The following is a 26,484-nucleotide window of genomic DNA, read 5'->3' on the forward strand; positions in this document are numbered from 1 at the left end:
TGGGCAAATTCATGGTGGAGGGAGCCTCTAAAAACCCCAGTTTGGACCAATTCATGGTGGAGGGAGCCTCTAAAAACCCCAGTTTGGACCAATTCATGGTGGAGGGAGCCTCTAAAAAACCCAGTTTGGACCAATTCATGGTGGAGGGAGCCTCTAAACAGCCCAGTTTGGGCAAATTCATGGTGGAGGGAGCCTCTAAAAACCCCAGTTTGGACCAATTCATGGTGGAGGGAGCCTCTAAAAACCCCAGTTTGGACCAATTCATGGTGGAGGGAGCCTCTAAAAACCCCAGTTTGGACCAATTCATGGTGGAGGGAGCCTCTAAAAAACCCAGTTTGGACCAATTCATGGTGGAGGGAGCCTCTAACCAGCCCAGTTTGGACCAATTCATGGTGGAGGGAGCCTCTAAACAGCCCAGTTTGGGCAAATTCATGGTGGAGGGAGCCTCTAACCAGCCCAGTTTGGACCAATTCATGGTGGAGGGAGCCTCTAAAAACCCCAGTTTGGACCAATTCATGGTGGAGGGAGCCTCTAAAAACCCCAGTTTGGACCAATTCATGGTGGAGGGAGCCTCTAAAAACCCCAGTTTGGACCAATTCATGCTGGAGGGAGCCTCTAAACAGCCCAGTTTGGGCAAATTCATGGTGGAGGGAGCCTCTAAAAACCCCAGTTTGGACCAATTCATGGTAGAGGGAGCCTCTAAAAACCCCAATTTGGACCAATTCATGGTGGAGGGAGCCTCTAAAAACCCCAGTTTGGACCAATTCATGGTGGAGGGAGCCTCTAAAAAACCCAGTTTGGACCAATTCATGGTGGAGGGAGCCTCTAACCAGCCCAGTTTGGACCAATTCATGGTGGAGGGAGCCTCTAAACAGCCCAGTTTGGGCAAATTCATGGTGGAGGGAGCCTCTAACCAGCCCAGTTTGGACCAATTCATGGTGGAGGGAGCCTCTAAAAACCCCAGTTTGGACCAATTCATGGTGGAGGGAGCCTCTAAAAACCCCAGTTTGGACCAATTCATGGTGGAGGGAGCCTCTAAAAACCCCAGTTTGGACCTATTCATGCTGGAGGGAGCCTCTAAACAGCCCAGTTTGGGCAAATTCATGGTGGAGGGAGCCTCTAAAAACCCCAGTTTGGACCAATTCATGGTAGAGGGAGCCTCTAAAAACCCCAATTTGGACCAATTCATGGTGGAGGGAGCCTCTAAACAGCCCAGTTTGGGCAAATTCATGGTGGAGGGAGCCTCTAAAAACCCCAGTTTGGACCAATTCATGGTGGAGGGAGCCTCTAAAAACCCCAGTTTGGACCAATTCATGGTGGAGGGAGCCTCTAAAAAACCCAGTTTGGACCAATTCATGGTGGAGGGAGCCTCTAAACAGCCCAGTTTGGGCAAATTCATGGTGGAGGGAGCCTCTAAAAACCCCAGTTTGGACCAATTCATGGTGGAGGGAGCCTCTAAAAACCCCAGTTTGGACCAATTCATGGTGGAGGGAGCCTCTAAAAACCCCAGTTTGGACCAATTCATGGTGGAGGGAGCCTCTAAAAAACCCAGTTTGGACCAATTCATGGTGGAGGGAGCCTCTAACCAGCCCAGTTTGGACCAATTCATGGTGGAGGGAGCCTCTAAAAACCCCATTTTGGACCAATTCATGGTGGAGGGAGCCTCTAAACAGCCCAGTTTGGACCAATTCATGGTGGAGGGAGCCTCTAAAAACCCCAATTTGGACCAATTCATGGTGGAGGGAGCCTCTAACCAGCCCAGTTTGGACCAATTCATGGTGCAGGGAGCCTCTAACCAGCCCAGTTTGGGTAAATTCATGGTGGAGGGAGCCTCTAAAAACCCCAATTTGGACCAATTCATGGTGGAGGGAGCCTCTAAACAGCCCAGTTTTGGCAAATTCATGGTGGAGGGAGCCTCTAAAAACCCCAGTTTGGACCAATTCATGGTGGAGGGAGCCTCTAACCAGCCCAGTTTGGGCAAATTCATGGTGGAGGAAAGCAGGGTGGAGGGAGCCTCTAACCAGCAGAGTTGTGGGAAAGCAGGGTGGAGGGAGCCTCTAACCAGCAGAGTTGGTGGAAATCAGGGTGGAGGGAGCCTCTAACCAGCAGAGTTGGGGGAAATCATGTTGGAGGGAGCCTAGTATTAGCAGAATTGTGCAACGCTTATGGTGGATGAGTATGAGGATGCGGAGGAATTGGAGAGGTTGAGTACAGACATGGAGTTTCATGTTGGGGTGCTTTACACAGGTGGGCACAAAAATGAAGGCTCTATCCAGTGGTGGTTCATTTTTATCAAAGTGAGCCGGTCGGCACTCTCAGCTGACAGACGGGTGCGCTTGTCAGTGATGATGCCACCGGCTGCACTGAACACCCTCTCAGATAGGACGCTGGCGGCAGGACAGGACAGCACCTCCAAGGCATATAGGGCAAGTTCAAGCCACAGGTCCAACTTCGACACCCAATACGTGTAGGGCGCAGAGGGGTCGGAGAGGACAGGGCTGTGGTCGGAAAGGTATTCCCGCAACATGCGCCTATACTTCTCACGCCTGGTGACGCTAGGACCCTCAGTAGGCGGCACTTTGGCGAGGGGGTGCCATCAAGGTGTCCCAGACCTTAGACAGTGTGCCCCTCGTTTGTGTGGACCGGTGAGAACTTGGTCGCCTACTGGAGGAACTGTCCTCCCTGCCGCCAACGTCACATGCTGGAAACATCTCCATCATATTCTGCACCAATTGCCTGTGGCAAGCATTGATGCGATTGGCCCTCCCCTCTACCGGAATAAAAGACGAGATGTTGTTTTTATACCGGGGGTCAAGGATAGCAAAGATCCAGTACTGGTTGTCCTCCATGATTTTGACAATACGCTTGTCGGTTGTAAAGCACCCCAACATGAACTCAGCCATGTCTGCCACAGTGTTAGTTGGCATGACTCCTCTGGCCCCACCGGAAAGTTCAATCTCCATTTCCTCCTCAACCTCCATGTCTACCCATCCGCGCTGCAACAATGGGACGATTCGAAGTTGCCCGGAAGCCTCCTGTATCACCATCACATCATCGGACAACTCTTCTTCCTCCTCCTCCTCCTCCTCCTCCTCCTCCTCCATTAAACGCGATGAAGCGGACAGATGTGTGGACCTACTCTCCAGCTGTGACGGATCGGATGCTATCCCTGACTCCTCTGTGTGATCTGAGTTATCCCTGATGTCAATCAGGGATTCTCTCAGAACACACAAGAGCGGGATTGTAAGGCTCACCATCGCATCCTCAGAGCTCACCCTCCTTGTGGACTCCTCAAACACCCGTAGGATGTCACAAAGGTCTCTCATCCATGGCCACTCATGGACTCATGGATGAGAAACTGAGGCAGCTGACTTTGTGGCACCCTAGGGTTTTGTAGCTGGTATTCCATCAAAGGTCTCTGCTGCTCAACCACTCTATTCAACATCTGAAACGTTGAGTTCCAGCGTGTGGGGACGTCGCACAAAAGCCGGTGTTGTGGCACATGCAGGCGTTGCTGGAGAGATTTTAAGCTAGCAGCGGCTACTGTCGACTTGCGAAAGTGGGCGCACATGCGCCGCACTTTCACCAGTAGCTCTGGAACATTGGGGTAGCTCTTTAGGAAACGTTGCACCACTAGGTTGAAGACGTGGGCCAGGCATGGAACATGTTGGAGTCCGGCAAGCTCCAGAGCTGCTACCAGGTTCCGGCCGTTATCACAAACGACCATGCCTGGGCCCAGGTGCAGCGGCTCAAACCATATTGCCGTCTCATCGAGGAGGGCATCCCTCACCTCGGAGGCAGTGTGCTGTCTGTCCCCCAAGCTGATCAGCTTCAGCACAGCCTGCTGACGTCTACCAACGCCAGTGCTGCAACGTTTCCAACTCGTAGCTGGGGTCAATCTAACAGCGGAGGAGGAGGCGGTGGCGGAGGAGGAGGCGGTGGCGGAGGAGGAGGCGGTAGAGGAGGAGGAGGAGGGGGGTGTTCTTCTCGTGTCCCTGCCAGGAATGTTAGGCGGGGAGACGAGGTACACCGGGCCAGTTTGGGAAGCAGTCCCAGCCTCAACTACATTCACCCAGTGTGCCGTCAGTGAAATGTAGCGTCCCTGTCCGCATGCACTTGTCCACGCGTCGGTGGTCAAGTGGACCTTTGTGCAAAGCGCGGAACTAAGGGCCCGCCTGATGTTGAGTGACACGTGCTGGTGCAAGGCGGGGACGGCACACCGGGAGAAGTAGTGACGGCTAGGGACGGCATAGCGAGGTGCCGCAGTTGCCATCAGGTCCAGGAAGGCGGGAGTTTCAACAAGCCGGAATGCCAACATCTCCTGGGCCAGCAGTTTAGCGATGTTGGCGTTCAAGGCTTGCGCGTGTGGGTGGTTAGCAGTGTATTTCTGCCGCCGCTCCAATGTCTGAGAGATGGTGGGTTGTTGTAAAGAAGCGCCTGATGGTGCCTTTGATGGTGCAGGAGAAGGAGATAAGACAGGAACAGGGGAGGATGAGGGAGAAGTCAACAAAGTGGCGGAGGCAGATGAAGTGGTGTCCTGGCTCGTCCTCTGGAGTGCATCGCCAGCACAGTCAGCAGTGGCAGTGGCAGAGGCAGAGGCAGTGGCAGAGGCAGTGGCAGTGGCGTGAATGGCAGGCGGCCTTTGTCCTGCCGTTGCTGCCTGCCACTGATTCCAGTGCTTGGATTCCAAATGACGGCGCATTGAAGTGGTGGACAGGTTGCTCTTCTCAGAGCCCCTAATCAATTTCGAGAGGCAAATTGTGCAGACAACACTATATCTGTCCTCGGCGCATTCCTTGAAAAAACTCCACACCTTCGAGAAACGTGCCCTCGAGGTGGGAGTTTTTCGGGGCTGGGTACGAACTGGAACATCTTGGGAGATTCCGGGTGTGGCCTGGCTTCGCCTAAGCTGCTGACCTCTGCCTCTGCCTCTAGCTACCCTTTTTGGTGCTGCACTTGCCTCAACATCCACACTACTTTCCCCGCTTGACATCCCCCCTGTCCAGGTCGGGTCAGTGTCCTCATCATCCACCACTTCCTCTTCCAACTCCTGTCTCATCTCCTCCTCACGCACAATGCGCCGGTCAACTGGATGCCCTGACGGCAACTGCGTCACATCATCGTCGATGAGGGTGGGTTGCTGGTCATCCACCACCAAATCGAACGGAGATGGAGGAGACTCTAGTGTTTGAGCATCTGGACACAGATGCTCCTCTGTTAGGTTCGTGGAATCGTGACGTGGAGAGGCAGGTTGAGGGACAATGAAAGGAGCGGAGAACAGCTCTGGGGAGCAGGGACAGTTGGGGTTATTGTTCTGTGAAGCTTGGGAATTTTGGGAGGAAGGAGGACAAGACTGTTGGGTAATAGGAGGAGAGGAGGCAGAGTCTGACTGGCTGCTGGACAATGTGCTGTAAGCGTTCTCTGACAGCCATTGCAAGACCTGTTCCTGGTTCTCGGGCCTACTAAGGTTTGTACCCTGCAGTTTAGTTAATGTGGCAAGCAACCCTGGCACTGTGGAGTGGCGCAATGCTTGCTGCCCCACAGGAGTAGGCACGGGACGCCCTGTGGCTTCACTGCTACCTTGCTCCCCAGAACCATTCCCCCTGTTATGTCAGTCCAGATAGCTGCAACGGGGCTAAGGAATACCAGTAGGAAATCTCGCCCTGCACTACTCCCACTAGCTAGCCCGGTCCCTGCCTCACGGGTGTAGGTCGGCTGTTCTCAGGCTAAGCCTGACCCCGACAGCTCCTCTCTCACTGACACCGTAGGCCTAGAGGGAAGTGGGAGAAGGAATGCCCTATAAGATCTCTAGGGACTGGAGACTAAAGGGGGTCACCCCTAACGAACAAGTGAAGCTGCTACTGACAGGGACTGACAAGGGTGTGCGCTGACTAACAACACAAGCAGCACACAGGAAACATGTAGGAAAGAATTCCCCAAACCAATATGGGAAGGAACCATACACTAGGAAACAAACACAGGGAAACTGAGTAGAAATCAAAGGATAAGGCAATTCACTCACACAGTCAATTATACACAGAGGGAGGATTGGTGAACACAGAAGGGAAAACACAAACCAACTCGTTCACCCAAAACCTCCCAAAAACCAACCACGGAACTTCCTCTATCCCAGAACACCACCTACTCCTCCTGCTAAGGCCTAGCTCTGTAAAAGCGACACTCAGCACAGGACCATGGGAGGCATGGGTTTAAATACAGAGTAGAGACCACTCCTCCCAGGTGCAAATGGGAGGACAGACTAATCAACCAGGAAAGAACCTAAATACTCCTAACAGGATCCTCCCCTCAAGGAGAAGACTCCGGATTCTCTAGGAGCATCCTTCTTCGGGAACTCCTTGTGGAATTTCTCCACGAGTCTGGGGGCTGACATATCCGACTCCAGAACCCAAGAATTGTCCTCAGGACCGTATCCCTTCCATGCCACCAGATACCGTAGCTTCCCCCGAACATATTTGCTATCCAGAACTCGGGATATCTCATACTCCCCGGACTCAGAAACTGGTGGAACCTTAACAGGAGACGTTCCCTTCTTGGCCTTCTTTAACAAGGAGACATGGAACACCCGGTTTATCTTCCACCTTTTAGGTAGTTGCAGCTGCGCCGCCACTTCATTTACCATCTTGATGATCTTAAAAGGACCCACAAACCTGGGACCCAGCTTCTTGCAAGGAACCTTCAACTTGATATTCTTGGTGGACAACCAAACCATCTCACCAGGGAAGAACTGCAACTCTCCTCTCTTCCGATCCGCCTGGACCTTAGCCTGGTGCGACGCCCGCACCAGATTCTCTCGGATACGGGACCATACCCCTTGCAGCTTTTTAGAAAATAGCTCCTCCTCCGGAACTGGGGAAGAAATGGAAGAAAATACTCCGAAAACAGGATGTCTACCACCGGAGCAAAAAAAAGGTGTGGTACCTGTGGCATTGGAATCATGGTTGTTTAGGGAAAATTCTGCCAGGGGGAGAAAGGCAGCCCAATTATTCTGGTTCTCTCGAACAAAACACCTCAAAAACTGTTCCACATCCTGATTCTTCCTCTCTGTTTGTCCGTTAGACTCTGGGTGAAACCCGGAGGAAAACGACAGTGTAACTCCCAACCTGCTGCAAAAAGCCCGCCAGAATTTAGCCACAAATTGCGGTCCCCTGTCCGAAACAATATCCTCAGGAAGACCATGCAACCTTACAATTTCTTTAATAAACGCCTCAGATAGTGTCTTGGCACATGGCAGCCTGGAAAACGGGATCAAATGGCACATTTTCGTGAAGCGGTCAACGACTACCCAAATGACCGTGAAACCCTTAGACACCGGAAGGCCCGTGATGAAATCCATAGACAGATGAGTCCAAGGTGCCTTAGGAGGTTCCAATGGATGTAGAAGACCGTGGGGACGGGTATGCGACGCCTTGGCTCTTGCACAGACCGAACAATTTTGAACAAACTGCAAGACATCCTTACTCCACCCTGGCCACCAAAAATTCCTAGACACCAATCTCATGGTCTCTGAAACCCCCGGGTGACCAGCAAGAACCGACTCGTGACACTCCCTCAGGAGACTTTGTCGGAGAGTAGTTGGGACAAAAAGCTTGTTTCTAGGTATCTTGGAAGGCGCAGCGTGTTGCGCTTCGATCAAGGCCTTCTCCAATTTCGCGCCCAATACTGCTACCACCACTCCATCCCCAAGAATAGTGGCAGGCGCCTCTCGTTCCTCCTCAGTCGACATATACCGGGATAAAGCATCAGCCTTGACATTCTTTGAACCCGGCACATAAGTCACGGTAAAATGGAACCGCGCAAAAAATAGAGCCCATCTGGCCTGCCGTGCATTTAATCTCTTCGCCGACCCAAGATAAACCAAATTCTTGTGGTCATTAAATACCTTGACTGGCCTTCTGGCCCCCTCCAGGAAATGACGCCAATGTTCGAATGCTAGTTTTATTGCCAGTAGTTCCCTATCTCCGATGTCATAATTCCGTTCAGAGGCAGAGAATTTCTTAGAAAAGAAGGCACAGGGATGCGTACCCTCCTCGAACTCCTGAGAAAGTACTGCTCCCACCCCCACCGAGGAGGCATCCACCTCCACTCGGAAAGCCAACCTCTCATCCGGCTGTCTCAAAATGGGAGCGGACGAGAATCGCTTCTTCAGTTCTTCAAACGCAGCTAGCGCCTCTGGCGACCACTTAGCACAGTCAGCCCCCTTCTTAGTCAAGTCCGAGATAGGTTTCACAACCTCAGAAAATCCCTTGATAAACTGGCGATAATAGTTGGAGAACCCCAAGAACCGTTGGACCGCCTTTAGGTTCTCGGGTCGCGGCCACTCCAAGACTGCCCTGACCTTCTCAGGGTCCATCTCGAACCCCTTGTCCGATAGGATATAGCCAAGGAAACATAACTTATTGACCGCGAACACACATTTCTCCAGCTTAGCACTTAATTGGTTAACCCTCAGGAGATCTAAAACCTCTCTCACTCTCTCCCAATGAGTCTCCAAATCCGGGGTGTAAATGAGTATATCGTCCAGATAGACCACAACCCCCCTCCCTATGACGGCACTTAGTACATCATTAATAAAATTCTGAAAAAACGCAGGCGCATTGGTTAGACCGAAAGGCATCACAAGATTCTCAAAGTGTCCTAGGGGTGTGTTAAACGCTGTTTTCCACTCATCCCCCTTCTTGATTCTCAGCAAGTTATATGCCCCACGTAAATCTATTTTACTAAACCAGCGGGCTCCCGTAATATGGCTGAATAGATCCGAGATCAACGGAATGGGATAGGGATTCCGCACCGTGATTTTGTTAATCTCCCTAAAATCCAAACAAGGGCGCAACCCTCCATCTTTCTTCTTTACAAAGAAAAACCCCACTGCTACTGGGGACTTAGATGGGCGAATATGCCCCACCTCTAGACTCCCCTCAATATACTCTTTGAGCGCCTCCCTCTCCGGAATAGTGAGATTGTACAATCGTGTCTTGGGTAGCACTGCATTTGGTATAAATTTAATCGAGCAATCATAGGTGCGATGTGGTGGTAATGTCTTGGCTGCCCTTTCCTCAAAGACCTCCCTGAACTCACATATTTCTTGAGGCAAATTGTCTATAGACAAAGACATAACGGATATGGGCAGACATCGACCATTACACCCCTGCCCCCAAGAAACTACTGACTCGGTCTCCCAGTTGATAATAGGGTTATGCTGCTTCAGCCAGGGCCACCCCAACACTACTTGTGCTGGTAATTTAGACAACAAGAACAAGTCAATCTCTTCCCGGTGGCCACCCACAACAAACTCCAGACCCTCCACCTGTTTGGAGATGACAGCTTGCTGTAGAGGGGTCTTATCAATAGCCCACACCGGTATCTGAGACTTCAAGACCAAAGGACTCACCCTTAATTGCTCACAAAACTCTGAGTCAATAAGGTTGACTGCCGAACCACAATCAACCAAAATCCGGCACTTCTGCCCATTTACCCATCCTTCAAGGGTCAACCCGGCAGTCTGAGTGCAGGAAATATGCACACCTCCCTCCTTCGTAGGTTTTCTCCCTTTACCCTCAATAGACCTGGGGTTATTACTCTCCTTGGCGAACCATTCTCTGGAGGGGCATACCCTTGCTACATGTCCCATCCCTCCACACACAAAACAGCGTACTGTGCGGGACCCTTCACTCTTGGGTCTAGCACTTCGCACAGTGGCCCCAATCTGCATGGGTTGGTCCCACGGGTCCTCTCTAAAAACGGAGAATTGAGGAGGGTTAAGCCCCCCAGGACTCTTGTCTCCACGCTCCCGGAGGCGCCGTCCAACTCTAATTGCCAGCTGCATGGCCTCATCTAGATCTCCCGGAACAGGGTGAGAAACTAGATGGTCTTTAACCTGGTCTGAGAGCCCTGTCTCAAACTGACTAAGTAGAGCGGGGTCATTCCAGTGTACTTCTGCTGCCCACCTACGAAACTCTGTGCAATATTTCTCTATAGCGTGATCCCCTTGCACCACACGTCGTAGGTTATACTCAGCCGTGCGTACCCTGTCTGGGTCGTCATACAGTAACCCCATTGTGGAGAAAAACGCCTCTACAGTTAGTAAGCAAGCTGAGTCGGCTGGTAACGAATGTGCCCAGATGAGGGGATCATCTCTCAATAAAGTAATAATAATCCCAACTCTCTGTACCTCAGAACCGGAGGAAAACGGCCGTAGCCGGAAATACAAAAGACAGTCCTTTTGAAATCGGAAAAAATCTGACCTCTTACCTCGGAAGGGTTCAGGTAAGCTGACTTTTGGCTCCAGAGGCCGACCCACAGGGGCGCTACTCACCTGCCTCTGTATGCCCTCCACCTGAGAGGCTGTGTGTTGAGCCAACTGCTGTACTTGAGATATGCCAGAAGCTTGGATGGCATCCATTCGTAGCTTGATCCCCTCCATCTCAGTGGAGATCTGCTGCACCGCCTGGTACAACTGTTTCAGGTCCGTCATAATACAAACAAACCCCTTTTTTTTTTTCTTTTTTTTTTTTTTTTTTACCGGCTGAGTGTACTGTTATGTCAGTCCAGATAGCTGCAACGGGGCTAAGGAATACCAGTAGGAAATCTCGCCCTGCACTACTCCCACTAGCTAGCCCGGTCCCTGCCTCACGGGTGTAGGTCGGCTGTTCTCAGGCTAAGCCTGACCCCGACAGCTCCTCTCTCACTGACACCGTAGGCCTAGAGGGAAGTGGGAGAAGGAATGCCCTATAAGATCTCTAGGGACTGGAGACTAAAGGGGGTCACCCCTAACGAACAAGTGAAGCTGCTACTGACAGGGACTGACAAGGGTGTGCGCTGACTAACAACACAAGCAGCACACAGGAAACATGTAGGAAAGAATTCCCCAAACCAATATGGGAAGGAACCATACACTAGGAAACAAACACAGGGAAACTGAGTAGAAATCAAAGGATAAGGCAATTCACTCACACAGTCAATTATACACAGAGGGAGGATTGGTGAACACAGAAGGGAAAACACAAACCAACTCGTTCACCCAAAACCTCCCAAAAACCAACCACGGAACTTCCTCTATCCCAGAACACCACCTACTCCTCCTGCTAAGGCCTAGCTCTGTAAAAGCGACACTCAGCACAGGACCATGGGAGGCATGGGTTTAAATACAGAGTAGAGACCACTCCTCCCAGGTGCAAATGGGAGGACAGACTAATCAACCAGGAAAGAACCTAAATACTCCTAACACCCCCGACCTCGCCCACGGCCTCGTCCACGTCCCTTTCCGGGAGCCTTGCGCATTTTGAATTCCCAGTTAGAAATTGGCACTATATACCAGTAGCAAAAATTGTGGGTGCACGTAACCCCAATATATTCTTTGAATTCCCAGTCAGACAATGGCACTATATACCAGTAGCAAGAAATGAGGGTATTTATAACCCCAATATATTCTTTGAATTACCAGTCAGAAACTGGCACTATATGGCAGTAGCAAGAAATGAGGGTATTTATAACCCCAATATATTCTTTGAATTCCCAGTCAGACAATGGCACTGTATACCAGTAGTAAAAATTGTGGGTGCACGTAACCCCAATATATTCTTTGAATTCCCAGTCAGACAATGGCACTATATACCAGTAGCAAGAAATGAGGGTATTTATAACCCCAATATATTCTTTGAATTCCCAGTCAGAAACTGGCACTATATGGCAGTAGCAAGAAATGAGGGTATTTATAACCCCAATATATTCTTTGAATTCCCAGTCAGACAATGGCACTGTATACCAGTAGTAAAAATTGTGGGTGCACGTAACCCCAATATATTCTTTGAATTCCCAGTCAGACAATGGCACTATATACCAGTAGCAAGAAATGAGGGTATTTATAACCCCAATATATTCTTTGAATTCCCAGTCAGAAACTGGCACTATATGGCAGTAGCAAGAAATGAGGGTATTTATAACCCCAATATATTCTTTGAATTCCCAGTCAGACAATGGCACTGTATACCAGTAGTAAAAATTGTGGGTGCACGTAACCCCAATATATTCTTTGAATTACCAGTCAGAAACTGGCACTATATGGCAGTAGCAAGAAATGAGGGTATGTGTAACCCCAATATATTCTTTGAATTCCCAGTCAGAAACTGGCACTGTATACCAGTAGTAAAAATTGTGGGTGCATGTAACCCCAATATATTCTTTGAATTCCCAGTCAGACAATGGCACTATATACCAGTAGCAAGAAATGAGGGTATTTATAACCCCAATATATTCTTTGAATTACCAGTCAGAAACTGGCACTATATGGCAGTAGCAAGAAATGAGGGTATTTGTAACCCCAATATATTCTTTGAATTCCCAGTCAGAAACTGGCACTGTATACCAGTAGTAAAAATTGTGGGTGCACGTAACCCCAATATATTCTTTGAATTACCAGTCAGAAACTGGCACTATATGGCAGTAGCAAGAAATGAGGGTATTTGTAACCCCAATATATTCTTTGAATTCCCAGTCAGAAACTGGCACTGTATACCAGTAGTAAAAATTGTGGGTGCACGTAACCCCAATATATTCTTTGAATTCCCAGTCAGACAATGGCACTATATACCAGTAGCAAGAAATGAGGGTATTTATAACCCCAATATATTCTTTGAATTACCAGTCAGAAACTGGCACTATATGGCAGTAGCAAGAAATGAGGGTATTTGTAACCCCAATATATTCTTTGAATTCCCAGTCAGAAACTGGCACTGTATACCAGTAGTAAAAATTGTGGGTGCACGTAACCCCAATATATTCTTTGAATTCCCAGTCAGACAATGGCACTATATACCAGTAGCAAGAAATGAGGGTATTTATAACCCCAATATATTCTTTGAATTCCCAGTCAGACAATGGCACTGTATACCAGTAGTAAAAATTGTGGGTGCACGTAACCCTAATATATTCTTTGAATTCCCAGTCAGAAACTGGCACTATATGGCAGTAGCAAGAAATGAGGGTATTTATAACCCCAATATATTCTTTGAATTCCCAGTCAGACAATGGCACTGTATACCAGTAGTAAAAATTGTGGGTGCACGTAACCCCAATATATTCTTTGAATTACCAGTCAGAAACTGGCACTATATGGCAGTAGCAAGAAATGAGGGTATTTGTAACCCCAATATATTCTTTGAATTCCCAGTCAGAAACTGGCACTGTATACCAGTAGTAAAAATTGTGGGTGCACGTAACCCCAATATATTCTTTGAATTACCAGTCAGAAACTGGCACTATATGGCAGTAGCAAGAAATGAGGGTATTTGTAACCCCAATATATTCTTTGAATTCCCAGTCAGAAACTGGCACTGTATACCAGTAGTAAAAATTGTGGGTGCACGTAACCCCAATATATTCTTTGAATTCCCAGTCAGACAATGGCACTATATACCAGTAGCAAGAAATGAGGGTATTTATAACCCCAATATATTCTTTGAATTCCCAGTCAGACAATGGCACTGTATACCAGTAGTAAAAATTGTGGGTGCACGTAACCCCAATATATTCTTTGAATTACCAGTCAGAAACTGGCACTATATACCAGTAGCAAGAAATGAGGGTATTTATAACCCCAATATATTCTTTGAATTACCAGTCAGAAACTGGCACTATATGGCAGTAGCAAGAAATGAGGGTATTTATAACCCCAATATATTCTTTGAATTCCCAGTCAGAAACTGGCACTGTATACCAGTAGTAAAAATTGTGGGTGCACGTAACCCCAATATATTCTTTGAATTCCCAGTCAGACAATGGCACTATATGGCAGTAGCAAAAATAGTGGGTGTATATAGCCCCAATTCTATTGCTAGGGGACTTGCAGGGTATTTCTGGGGTGAAGGTGGGGGGGCACACCGTTGGAACGGGTATCGGGGGTATATATCGGGTATACGGGAATACACTGACAGTGTATTCCATTCAGGATCCTGGGAAAGCTGGGTTGCGGCGATTGAGCCCGTCAGTGCCATGTTACACTGACAAGCTTCTCCCTGGAATTTAGCTCTTACAAGAGCTGTTGTGGTTGTCTTCTCCTTCCTATCCTAGCCTGTCCCTGCCTACCCAGAATCTAAGCCCTAGCTAGCTGGACGGAAACCTCCGTCCTCGGTGAATTGCAAGCTCAGAATGACGCGAACCTGGGCAGCGCTGTTCTTTTAAATTAGAGGTCACATGTTTTCGGCAGCCAATGGGTTTTGCCTACTTTTCTCAACGTCACCGGTGTCGTAGTTCCTGTCCCACCTACCCTGCGCTGTTATTGGAGCAAAAAAGGCGCCAGGGAAGGTGGGAGGGGAATCGAGTAATGGCGCACTTTACCACGCGGTGTTCGATTCGATTCGAACATGCCGAACAGCCTAATATCCGATCGAACATGAGTTCGATAGAACACTGTTCGCTCATCTCTATTTCCTAGCGTTTTTTAAATTCACTAATGTCTAGTGTCTATCCTGTCTACACTATGTTTTTTTGTGTATAAATGTGTATTTCAGCCTAAGGTGGCAAACAGAATTTTTAAGAGGATGAAATAAAAGAAGTTTTTTTTAAAAAAGCTGTGAGTTGCGGACCCTTTCATCGAACTTCATGTTTGACAAGATTATACTTCTATTAATTTACTCCAACGAGTCAAGGAGAATAAGGGTCGTGCACCAATATCATTCCATGAACAACTACAAGGGTGAGCTACTTTATACTCTTTTTTCTTATATATAATCCTCCATTCCCCATACGTCAAACAACAGCACAACGGATGGGGAGGTAGCAAGAAACCCCCCTTAGTGAGGGACCTCCTGGCACACTGATGGCAACAACAGGAAGTTGACAGAGTGCACATAGTAATAGAAAATAGTGCTTTAGTTTCCAGAGGAAAAGCTGCAGAGGACTCAGCTCCCTTACTGCTGGTAATGAACAAGCTGCAACACAGCTGAAATGTCAGTAACAGGAAAGCAGGAAAGACAAAGATGCAATATAAAACTAGATCATTCTTTCAGAAAGAAAGAAAAGGGAAAGAAAAAGGAGAATAAGAAGGCTCTAAGACACCTTCCTCCAACCCATACAGGAGGCTAGAAAGCCTCCTTCACCTGTCCCACACACAGGACAGAAAAAACACATGGGGGGAGGTCTCTCTGACCTCTTATAGGGGAAGATTGATTTGACTGATTAAAATTTCCACCTGTCCTAAATTGCACAAAGGGGCAGGAATACCTCATCCGTTGTGCTGCATTTTGATGTATGGGGAAAAGCAATGTGTTTCTCTTGCTCTCTTTTACGCAGTGGTTTTTGGTTGAGGCTCGCTACGTGAGGCTTTAGCCTAAGGCTGAGGCCCAACGTTGAGGAAAGGCAGTTGTTTTTGTTGCAGATTTTGCAGCAATTTTTTAAGCCAAAGCCATGAATGGCTACAAAAGGAATGGAAAAAATATAGGAAGTTCTTATACTTCTACCTGCTGCTAAAACCACTCCTGGTTTTGGCTCAAAAACCACAGCAAAAACTGCAACAAAAAAATTTGTGTTTCCGCAGAATCCTCATGATGATTTGCTCCAGCCAAAATTGTTGGATTTTCCCAAGACTTTAAGCTGCAATTCCAAGGCAGCTGACCCAACTTACAATCTTCGACTTGTAAAGGTTACAAACTGCAGCTTAGCATACAGCAACAATTGACCTGCTGTGTGTTACAAACCTTAAGGGCAAGACACTTTGTGTTGTGGGACTTTTCTAAAGATTTTCTTTAAATCCCATCTACTCCACTATTGCGTTAGCCTACTCTGATTCTGCAGCAACTAACCCACTACAGGTACGCCACGTATGTCCCCCGCCTAAAAAGTCCTTCATGATAAATTCCTCTAAAAATGCCCATGTCAAGTTTGAAGAATACTAGAGCCCAGTAAGTGTTGTCATGAGGTCATAGGAGGGAACAGAAATTCTGCAGGTATAAAACGTACTGTGAAGATATTTCCTACACAATAACAGGCCTTTTATATATCGCTTTTGATAAGTACTCTTAAGATGTGAAATCTTCACTGATTCTTGACATTGAAACAGCAATATAAATGCATCTTTCTTATTTATAGTCTTTCTAAATATAAGAGATTGCCAACATAATGATATTTGGCATCAATTATATTCTGCCTGTTTGGATGCATAAAAGAAGTCAACTATTTTGGCAGATAATGAAAGGAAATTGTAGATGAAACTTAGTGTTCAGTAAACAGCAGACTGCTTTCACAGATCACTGCCCCACTTGTAGTTTCTGTAGAGTTCAGTGGCCCTACGGATTTTAAAAAATGCTATTTTCTATTCAGAGTTGTCAGTGCCGTCAGGATTCACTGAGCACAGCTGCATGATCTCAGCAATGCAAGGAGAAGGTAGAGACAAAACAGACAGCCAGATTCAGGATTTAGGGACTGCATCATAAGATTGTTAAGTGCTGCTGGTGACCATTAAAGATAGAACAGAATACCTGTATTTACAGCATTGCGCACTGCTCTACACATATATACAGATATACACACACTATGTTGTATTATAAATATATATATATATATATATATATATATATATATATATATATACACTCACCGGCCACTTTATTAGGTACACCTGTCCAACTGCTCGTTAACACTTAATTTCTAATCAGCCAATCACATGGCGGCAACTCAGTGCATTTAGGCATGTAGACATGGTCAAGACAATCTCCTGCAGTTCAAACCGAGCATCAGTATGGGGAAGAAAGGTGATTTGAGTGCCTTTGAACGTGGCATGGTTGTTGGTGCCAGAAGGGCTGGTCTGAGTATTTCAGAAACTGCTGATCTACTGGGATTTTCACGCACAACCATCTCTAGGGTTTACAGAGAATGGTCCGAAAAAGAAAAAAGATCCAGTGAGCGGCAGTTCTGTGGGCGGAAATGCGTTGTTGATGCCAGAGGTCAGAGGAGAATGGCCAGACTGGTTCGAGCTGATAGAAAGGCAACAGTGACTCAAATAGCCACCCATTACAACCAAGGTAGCCAGAAGAGCATCTCTGAATGCACAGTACGTCGAACTTTGAGGCAGATGGGCTACAGCAGCAGAAGACCACACCGGGTGCCACTCCTTTCAGCTAAGAACAGGAAACTGAGGCTACAATTTGCACAAGCTCATCGAAATTGGACAATTGAAGATTGGAAAAACGTTGCCTGGTCTGATGAGTCTCGATTTCTGCTGCGACATTCGGATGGTAGGGTCAGAATTTGGCGTCAACAACATGAAAGCATGGATCCATCCTGCCTTGTATCAACGGTTCAGGCTGGTGGTGGTGGTGTCATGGTGTGGGGAATATTTTCTTGGCACTCTTTGGGCCCCTTGGTACCAATTGAGCATCGTTGCAACGCCAAAGCCTACCTGAGTATTGTTGCTGACCATGTCCATCCCTTTATGACCACAATGTACCCAACATCTGATGGCTACTTTCAGCAGGATAATGCGCCATGTCATAAAGCTGGAATCATCTCAGACTGGTTTCTTGAACATGACAATGAGTTCACTGTACTCCAATGGCCTCCACAGTCACCAGATCTCAATCCAATAGAGCATCTTTGGGATGTGGTGGAACGGGAGATTCGCATCATGGATGTGCAGCCGACAAATCTGCGGCAACTGTGTGAGGCCATCATGTCAATATGGACCAAAATCTCTGAGGAATGCTTCCAGCACCTTGTTGAATCTATGCCACGAAGAATTGAGGCAGTTCTGAAGGCAAAAGGGGGTCCAACCCGTTACTAGCATGGTGTACCTAATAAAGTGGCCGGTGAGTGTATATATATATACATACACACACACACACACACACACACACAGTATTCCATAGTACAATGCACATTACCCAAGTCCATGTTGTTCTGAGTACGTTGTTTTAACATGCCAGTAAATTATAGAAAAGTAAAGAAAGTATTAGTAAGACAATCTATAAACCAAGCACCAATGTTGCAGTCTGTTTATGCATTAATCCATTGGGTATGCCATAAATGATCAGATGAGAATACCCTTTAACAATATAATACTATAACAATAAAATAATAGCAAAAAGCCAAACTGAAGCAGCAGTTGCAATTCCGCCTTGTCATAGGCAGTAGGCACTATCCATGGTGCTGAATGTCATGTCTTTATACTAATAGTATATAGGGCCTATTTTTATTATCACTGGCATTGAAACTGCTTTTTCCACCTTATGTAGTTTGCCAGAATTCGACTCCCATTAATAAAGGTGCAGTGAAGGAGAACTGCTATTTAGCACATAGTTCCCTAAGGACCTGCATTGGGCACTTTGGTAACAAAGCTTAAGGTTATGGCCTTGAAGTCATTTTAAGTGTTGCTGTAAAAGTTCTCTTTGTACGGTTTTGTTACATTGGTTTTGTGGTCGAAATATCTTGAATATTGAAAAGGTAATTTTATCAATGAGCATCACAATAGCTACTCTGGAAACGTTACTGGGATATTAAAATGTGACACACACTGCTTTAGTTTCATTTATTCTCCAGAAAATAAAATAGTAGTTTCTATTATTTTTTGGTTACAATGGACCATAGCAGTATCTAGCAGGTTATTGTGAAAGCTGCATATTAATGTCTACATTGAAATTACTTTAGTTATTGCCTAAAACATTAAAATTTTGTTGTCTGCAAATTTGGGATGCAACCATTTAGCTTGGCCTCGTTAGTGTAAGTCGGATTGCACAAGACCATGTGCTAGCTACTAACCGTGAATGAGTGGCATGGCCATACTTCTACAGCCCCATTCATTCAATGAATAGGAGCTGTGGAAGCACGGATGCAAAATATTACAGACATAGGACTTACTCCTTAGTTTGTGGCCCAGACTGCACATGATACTATGTAACTCACGGTCAAAACAAAGGCCTATCACAATTCCTAATGTAAACCCTTCCGTACCGTAGTCCGTACCGTCACTCCGCACAGAGAACTAAATGACTATGAATGTCCTCCTTCTTTCTTCTCTGTTCCCTAGCTGCTATGGACTCCTAGTATATCTTTCTCAGCATTTGTGTGTCTACTACTTCTGTAATATATTACTGTGTATTATCATGTATCTGTATTACTATGCAGCTGTAACATAATGAAATTTCCCCACTGTGGGGCTATTAAAGGATTATCTTATCTTAGACTACCTAAAACAAACCCTCCTCTGTCCCCACTCCCACATTACCCCACATGATATGATGCCATTTGAGACAATCTTTATATGTCCAGGCACCTCCTGCATGTTAAATGACTCAACTGGTGACAGCTCATAAAGTTTTATGTTTGTGTAATGACAGTAACCTCTATTACAAAATTGTCTGACCACTGTATAAGCAATGCTGCCCCTGCTACCTCTTGTGTCACCCCCTCTACCACATAGATAGTAAGCTCTTGTGAACAGGGCCCTCAGGCTCATTGTGATTGTAATGTATCTTTATGGTCTGTATTTGAACCCTATAAATTTTACAGTGTTGCGGAATATGTTGGTGCTATATAAATAAAATGTCTTATTATTATTATTATTATTATTATTATTAGACACATGTTGCATCTTATTTAACAGTTTAGAAAAGTGACTTGAACAAGGTGTAGAATATGCCAGTAAAGTATATATGAGGTAGCATAAGGGTGCTATCTAATGGAGTAAAGTGGCGCTGATTCTGTTAAAAAGCCTCCCATTGATTTCAATGTGTTCTGCGTGGAAGACGGAACCCATTGAACTCAATGGGAGACTTTTTATCAGCACTGATTCTGCCGCGAGTTATCGTGGCAGAATTAGCACCACTTAACTCCGTGTGAATGCACCCTAACAAAGATTGATGGCAGCAAATATCTCTCTGTATGTGCCATTTTGGTAACTTTCGTTGCAGTTTTCAGCAGAAACTCATCACAGCTATTCCAGCAGCATTTTTCCCAGAAAGTCTGCAAAGTTTTCCTCTGTGGACTTTCTGCTTCTATTATACCTATATGCAGTTTTGCTGCATCGTTTCCGCCATGGCCATTGGATATTTGACCAGGATTATTGGTAATCTCAATGCTGAGCTATATGTGAGTATCCTACAAGATGAGTTACTACATACTATGGGTATGAAAAGGCCAACATAGTGTTCTAACAGGTCAACGACCCAAAGCATGCATTGAGATTATTCTAGAAATGGTTCAATGACAATGAAGTAGAGGTGCTGGATTGGCCCTCACAGTCCCCACTCATCAAACCAATTGAAAAGCTGTATCGTACCCAAGTGAGTCGACCAGTATGCATCAACATTGGGGACGTGTAGAAGAGAACTGGTATCAGATTTTAGTCAACACATACTTGAATCTGATCAAGAGCATTATCTAAAGAATTCAGGCAGTGTTGAAAGCCAAAGGTGGATTTAAAAAATAATAGAAATTATAATACAGTTACATGACAAGAATCTGCATGACTAATCATAGGCTAAATAGTTGCAAATCAAATATATGTATGAGTTAGCCAAGATGATTGTCTATAAAATGATGGTATTCCCAGATTCAAAGCTGTTGTGGATGGTAAGATACGGAGCCAAAAGTTAAAAACATTGTCACTCTATCGCTCATCACTGTAAATCCCTATTGGTTTTACCTGCATATTGGGTTCCGCAGAAGGAATAGGTAGCCAGGTAGATCACTCCTTGCTTTTTGCAATTGATAAAGTTTATATTGGTATACTGTATACCAGTAGAATTACTCAAACGTTTTACCCACTGTAATAGAGCAGCATGCTCTGCATGACCCACAAGAATAAGTCCCCACCACGGACTTTCCAATCAAATCCAACATGAGTAATATACCTCAATATATAAGCCAACTGATATTCAAACATTGTAACATCTATCCTTACACATGATGCTGCTAACCTACAGTAACATAGAAGTAACAACCTCAATGCATAATATTTTTTTGTTGAAATTAGAAATAGTGGGGCAGATTTCTGAAACCTGACCTTACTCATGCCAGTCTTCATGACCCTGGAGACACCCTAGACTGTACATCTCGCAGCTAGAGTACATTTTCCCCATCATTTACACTGGATGATAAATTTGTTTGGCCGTTGGCCCCAACCCCTGCACACCCTCACCATGCCCCCTTTTTGAAAAAGTGGCAAAGGCAGTGTACAGTTTAAAAATGTTTTGCATACAAAATATAATAAATGTTCCCCTATATTCTAGTCCCAAACTTATTTATTGAAGCACCAAACAAACCCATCAACTGAATATTTGTGCTGGTTTTTTTTTAGGTAGCAATGGTATTTTTTTTATGCCACACTTTGTAACTCAAAAGAGTTAAGGAAGATACAATAGATTTTAATGATGTAAGATGTAATATATAATAATCCTAAATCTAATATACCAAGAACTAGCACTTTGGCAACCCTCAAACTGCTTTTATTAAGAAAACATCATATTGCTACATAAAATACATGTACGTCCTGAGAGAAGCTTGGTGTAGGTGAGGGTAAAGTGTAATACTGCATACAGGCTGAGATCTGTCCCCTGTCCTTATGCCAAGCATGACACGACTAAAAATCAGTTTCCATCGCTGCTGTAAAAATGGCTTCACTTGGTGCTGCTGTTTTCTAAGGTAATGCCAGCCAGGTTCCAAGGATTTATGGCAAATAAAAGAGGTATACTCAACCCTCATATCAAGGAGGTAATAAGTTCACATGGCAGCAGACTTGGCATGAGTTCAAAGTAATAAAAAATTAAAAAAATACACAGAAAAATACAAAGCCGAATACAACAGAATAGTAACTTGTGGTCTTTAAGGAATTCTTACCTCCGAATTTACTTTCATTGTTTCTTCATTGTGGTAGAGAAGAACTTTTTGGCCTGATGATGTCAGGTTTACATGGACCTGCAGGCAGGGATACTGAGAGATTTTCCAGCAGTCTGGGCCACAACTAAAAGAGCAGTTGAAGGTTTCTGTTATAGAAGCATTCAGTAATGTGCACTGGGCCTCCTCTGTCCATACACTAAGGGGGATAGAAAATAGAACATAATAAACTCATAGCCTTGATGACACACACACAAGCTACAGTCTACATTTGTCATCAGAATAAAAAACTAACCTAAAAGACTGACCTAAGCAAGAATTTTTATCAAGAGAATGTTAGTTTTGCTGGAGTTTGTTTTGGCATATTTTCAGACAAATTTATGAAATGTTTCACAATGTTTGATAAATGTGGTGCATCTATATAGCTAACACTTCTGTCCTGAGATTTTGCTCCACTATGTACACCATCTCCTGGAGTGAGATTGTAACAATTCTTGCAACTTTTTAGAAAGTTACATTTGATAAATCTGGTATATAAACAGCTAGACAGATTCAGGGTCAGTTCACACTAGCGTTCGGGGACTCCGTCACCTATTCTGCTTAAAATATGCAGAGAGAAAAGTTCTACAAGCACGACTTATCTCTGAAGATTTGGGGCAGAAACCAAGTGAACCCCATTGTAGGCTACGGGATCTGCAGGTTTCTGTAGGTATCTCCTTTTTAAGTGAATAGTGTTTGCGTTTTTCAGGTCCTCAAGTGGAACCTAGCGTAACCATGCCCACTCCTCCCAAAACTTTTTGCCAGACTCTACTTTTGGGGCTTTTTTGCATCAGAATTCTGGAGTGCAGGGTTTAAGAAATTCTCCATTCTGTGCAGTCTGAGATTTCCATGGACTGCACACTAATACTCCTTGGTCGTCTGAGCCTTATGTGAGAGGAGAAAAGCTGTTTTGGAAGACAATGAAGCAGAAGATGACTATTTTATCTCAGAATTTTATAGTGTTCACAAAATTAGGGAAAACATATAGAAAAATCAACTATTTAAACATGAAGTAGTTTTGTCATATGATAACATGCTTAAAGGGGTATTCCCATGAACATAACGAATTTTACATTTGTAGCTAAAAAGTTAAAACATGTTTGCAAATAAAAGTAATTAAACATTTTGCAGATTTTTAAAGATTTTCTCTGAATATCTTGTGATCACGGTTTGTTGTCTTGTTCAGTTGCCAGTGGATACAACCATGAATGCAGGACTTTTCTAAGGTCAGAAGATCAGTCAAGATGTTCTTATTATGTCCAGAATATCTTCTCATACATGTAGTGTCCCTGCCTGATAACACAGCTGCAATAAGAAAATCATTGCTGGGTTCCTGACAAGTCCCAGACCACAGAAAGTGTCTGCATCTCTAGTCGTAACCATTGGCAACTGATCAAGACAACAGACGTCACCACGAAGAAAGTTGGAGAAAATCGTTAAAGCTCTGCAGAATTTTTAACTACTTATATTTGCAAAAATATTTAACTTTTAATCATCTACAAATATAGATATGATTATGTTCATGGAGATTGAGAAGACTATGCTGCACCCATTCTGCAGCTCATATTTAGCTTTAGTCTATTTTGGGCTTTTTTTTTTTAACCAAGGGTACACTCCAAAAGTCATCATTTTTTTAATAATTTTCTGTCAATGTATCTGAACTATGACAATAAATGGATTTTTTGGGATGAGTTGAAGTTTTTCTTGATATTATTTGGTACATATAATATATTGATACAGTTTATTCATTGTTTGGGTGGGGGGTGATAACAGGAATTGCACGACTGTTTTGATATATTAATATTTCTATGAAATTTCAAGACTCATAACTTCTTTTCTGCTGAACGTAATTGTGTATGGACTTATTGGATGAGATGCAGTTTTTATTGTAGTTATATGAAGTTTTTATTGATTTATGTAAAAGTTATTGATTGACATTTATGAATGTTTTGGGATGTCAGGGAATGGAAAAAAATGAAAATGAAAAATAATTTAATTAATAATAAAAAATAATAGCACTTAATATTCCAAAGCATATTTGCCCATCAGTATATCACTGACGTCACTTGCATTGTCTTGTAGGCTTACACTTCTTCAGACCCCAGAGTATAATAAGCAGAGGCCCAGAGGAGGACAACTCCTCTCCTCTTACCTCTTTTGGGCCTCCTTGTGGCATCCAATGCTCTCCTGGTTACATTATACACCCAGGGTCACCACTGAGGTCTGTGATTGGACCACCATAGGTCACATTGTAAGTGTAATTGTAAAGGATATAATAGTACTTCCATATACATGAAGGGATTGCAGGGATTTTCTTTCCATACTTAGATATATAAGGTCAAGTTCCTAATTACCCATTTCTGCTGTTTGGAATCATTTCTACTTTTGGCTTAAAAAACGTCATACAAAACCAGCATCCTTCCTGCAAAGTGTGCAATGTGCCAACGTTCCTGGACATAGACATTTGTTACATAGGAGGGTATGATATTTGACAATCTATTACCTGTGTTCTTACAGCAAGTAAACATGACAACTGGTCACAAAAACTTTCAGTGATTGTTGAGTTCTCTTGAAGGGCAGAAGCAATAATGTCATGTCATGGCATTTCAGATGACAGTATTCTATACTCCCATTCCATACTACTGATGTTTATATGGTTTTTGTGTCATTTTTATAGCAGTTTTTCTGTAACGTTTTGGAGAAAATCTCGTTGATGCATAGTTTGGTTAGTAGAGCTGACAGCTGTTATTTCACAATGCTTTTTCCCAATACATTTCAATTTTTATAACTTTGGACAACCATTTTTTGTCTTTAAAATCTCTAAGAAATTGTGGTTTCCATAGAAGGATGAAGCGCAACGGCTACAAAACCTCTTCAAAAATGTATTTATTAGACTGGGCTAGGATTTGTGGCATACCAGTATCAACAAATGTGAACAAGACCAGAGAGAGAGAGAGGAAATGTCAGTTTCAATGAACTTAAAGGATTTGTCTTATGATGATAATTCCTTTACATTTGCACTCATATGGCCATTATAGCAAGGGTCCAGTGCATTGGACGTTCTCTATTAGCCAGAACAGCTATTACTAAGGAGTAAAGTTGTAGTCTATAAAGGATCTGAATATTTTACTATAATGGCCACCCTTATCTGAGAGTAACCGTGTCTATTTTGATTCTATAAATGTCGGTTAAATGGCAAAGACTTAATCAAATTGCTTCCATGTTACAGGAGATGAAACCTAATAAAGTGGTCATATTTGTCACCTAAAATTTCTGTTGAAAGTGATTAATCTGCTTAAATGCTGTACTAATAGGATTGAAGTGATCCTCGGAACATGCCCGGAATAAAAGAGCTGAAATCATAATGAATATTGTGCTGTTATTGAAACAACTTTATACGGCATTAAAGTTTCTGGGTGAAATTAATCAAACAAAAGTATGGCCGCCTGGTGTCTGGCATTAGTAATTACTTCAATTTACATGGCTGATTGCTAGATAGCGGCTATTAGTCAAGTCCTTTCCCAATTGCCAGACAACAGCAAAATTAGATATTTGCTGAATAGGACGGTCCATTTCTTAACTGTTCATGGACATGAAGTTATTGAACAAATGGATGACATTAACTTCTTTTCTTCTGAAATCCCCAAAAATCTAGTAAGCTTTTAAAAACATATGTGACTTGTGCACATGGCTGATCCTTGGCTAGACCATCAGCTTTAAATTAACGGGGATTTGACTGTTTACGTGACAGGAGTTGCAATACCCATGCACCATCACATTCATAGCAGTGGTTACTACAGCGGAGTCCCCTACACTTAGTGGGATACGGCTGCAGTACTTATTACTAGAGATGAGCGAACACTAAAATGTTCGAGGTTCGAAATTCGATTTGAACAGCCGCTCAATGTTCGTGTGTTCGAACGGGTTTCGAACCCCATTATAGTCTATGGGGAACAGATACTCGTTAAGGGGGAAACCCAAATCCGTGTCTGGAGGGTCACCAAGTCCACTAAGACAACCCAGGAAATGATGCCAACACCTCTGGAATGACACTGGGACAGCAGGGGAAGCATGTCTGGGGGCATCTAACACACCAAAGACCCTCTATTACCCCAACATCACAGCCTAACAACTACACACTTTACACACTCAATACCACATCTCTGACAGTAGGAAAACACCTTGAAACATGTGTATTTGGCACTTGCAGTGAGGAGAGCTTGTCACCAGCAGTGAATTTGGCCCTTGTAGTAAGTTGAGGTTGGCACCAACATTTGTTTTGAAAATCAGGGTGGATTGAGCCTCTAACCAGCAGAGTTTGGGCAAATTCATGGTGGAGGGAGCCTCTAAAAACCCCAGTTTGGACCAATTCATGGTGGAGGGAGCCTCTAAAAACCCCAGTTTGGACCAATTCATGGTGGAGGGAGCCTCTAAAAAACCCAGTTTGGACCAATTCATGGTGGAGGGAGCCTCTAAACAGCCCAGTTTGGACCAATTCATGGTGGAGGGAGCCTCTAAACAGCCCAGTTTGGGCAAATTCATGGTGGAGGGAGCCTCTAACCAGCCCAGTTTGGGCAAATTCATGGTGGAGGGAGCCTCTAAAAA

The 26,484-nt window shown here is 44.7% G+C and overlaps 1 protein-coding gene across 1 annotated transcript in view; it reads right to left on the bottom strand.

The window, feature by feature from the left end:
• Positions 1 to 26,484, bottom strand: part of KCNMB2 (potassium calcium-activated channel subfamily M regulatory beta subunit 2) — a 387,128-nt gene that overhangs the window by 11,295 nt on the left and 349,349 nt on the right. The window contains exon 5 of the mRNA XM_075268666.1: positions 21,844 to 22,039. Within this exon, the coding sequence (XP_075124767.1) occupies positions 21,844 to 22,039 (196 nt within the window). The remainder of the gene's footprint in view (positions 1 to 21,843; positions 22,040 to 26,484) is intronic.

The sequence above is a fragment of the Leptodactylus fuscus genome, chromosome 3, assembly GCF_031893055.1.
Source record: "Leptodactylus fuscus isolate aLepFus1 chromosome 3, aLepFus1.hap2, whole genome shotgun sequence".
NCBI lineage: Eukaryota > Metazoa > Chordata > Amphibia > Anura > Leptodactylidae > Leptodactylus > Leptodactylus fuscus.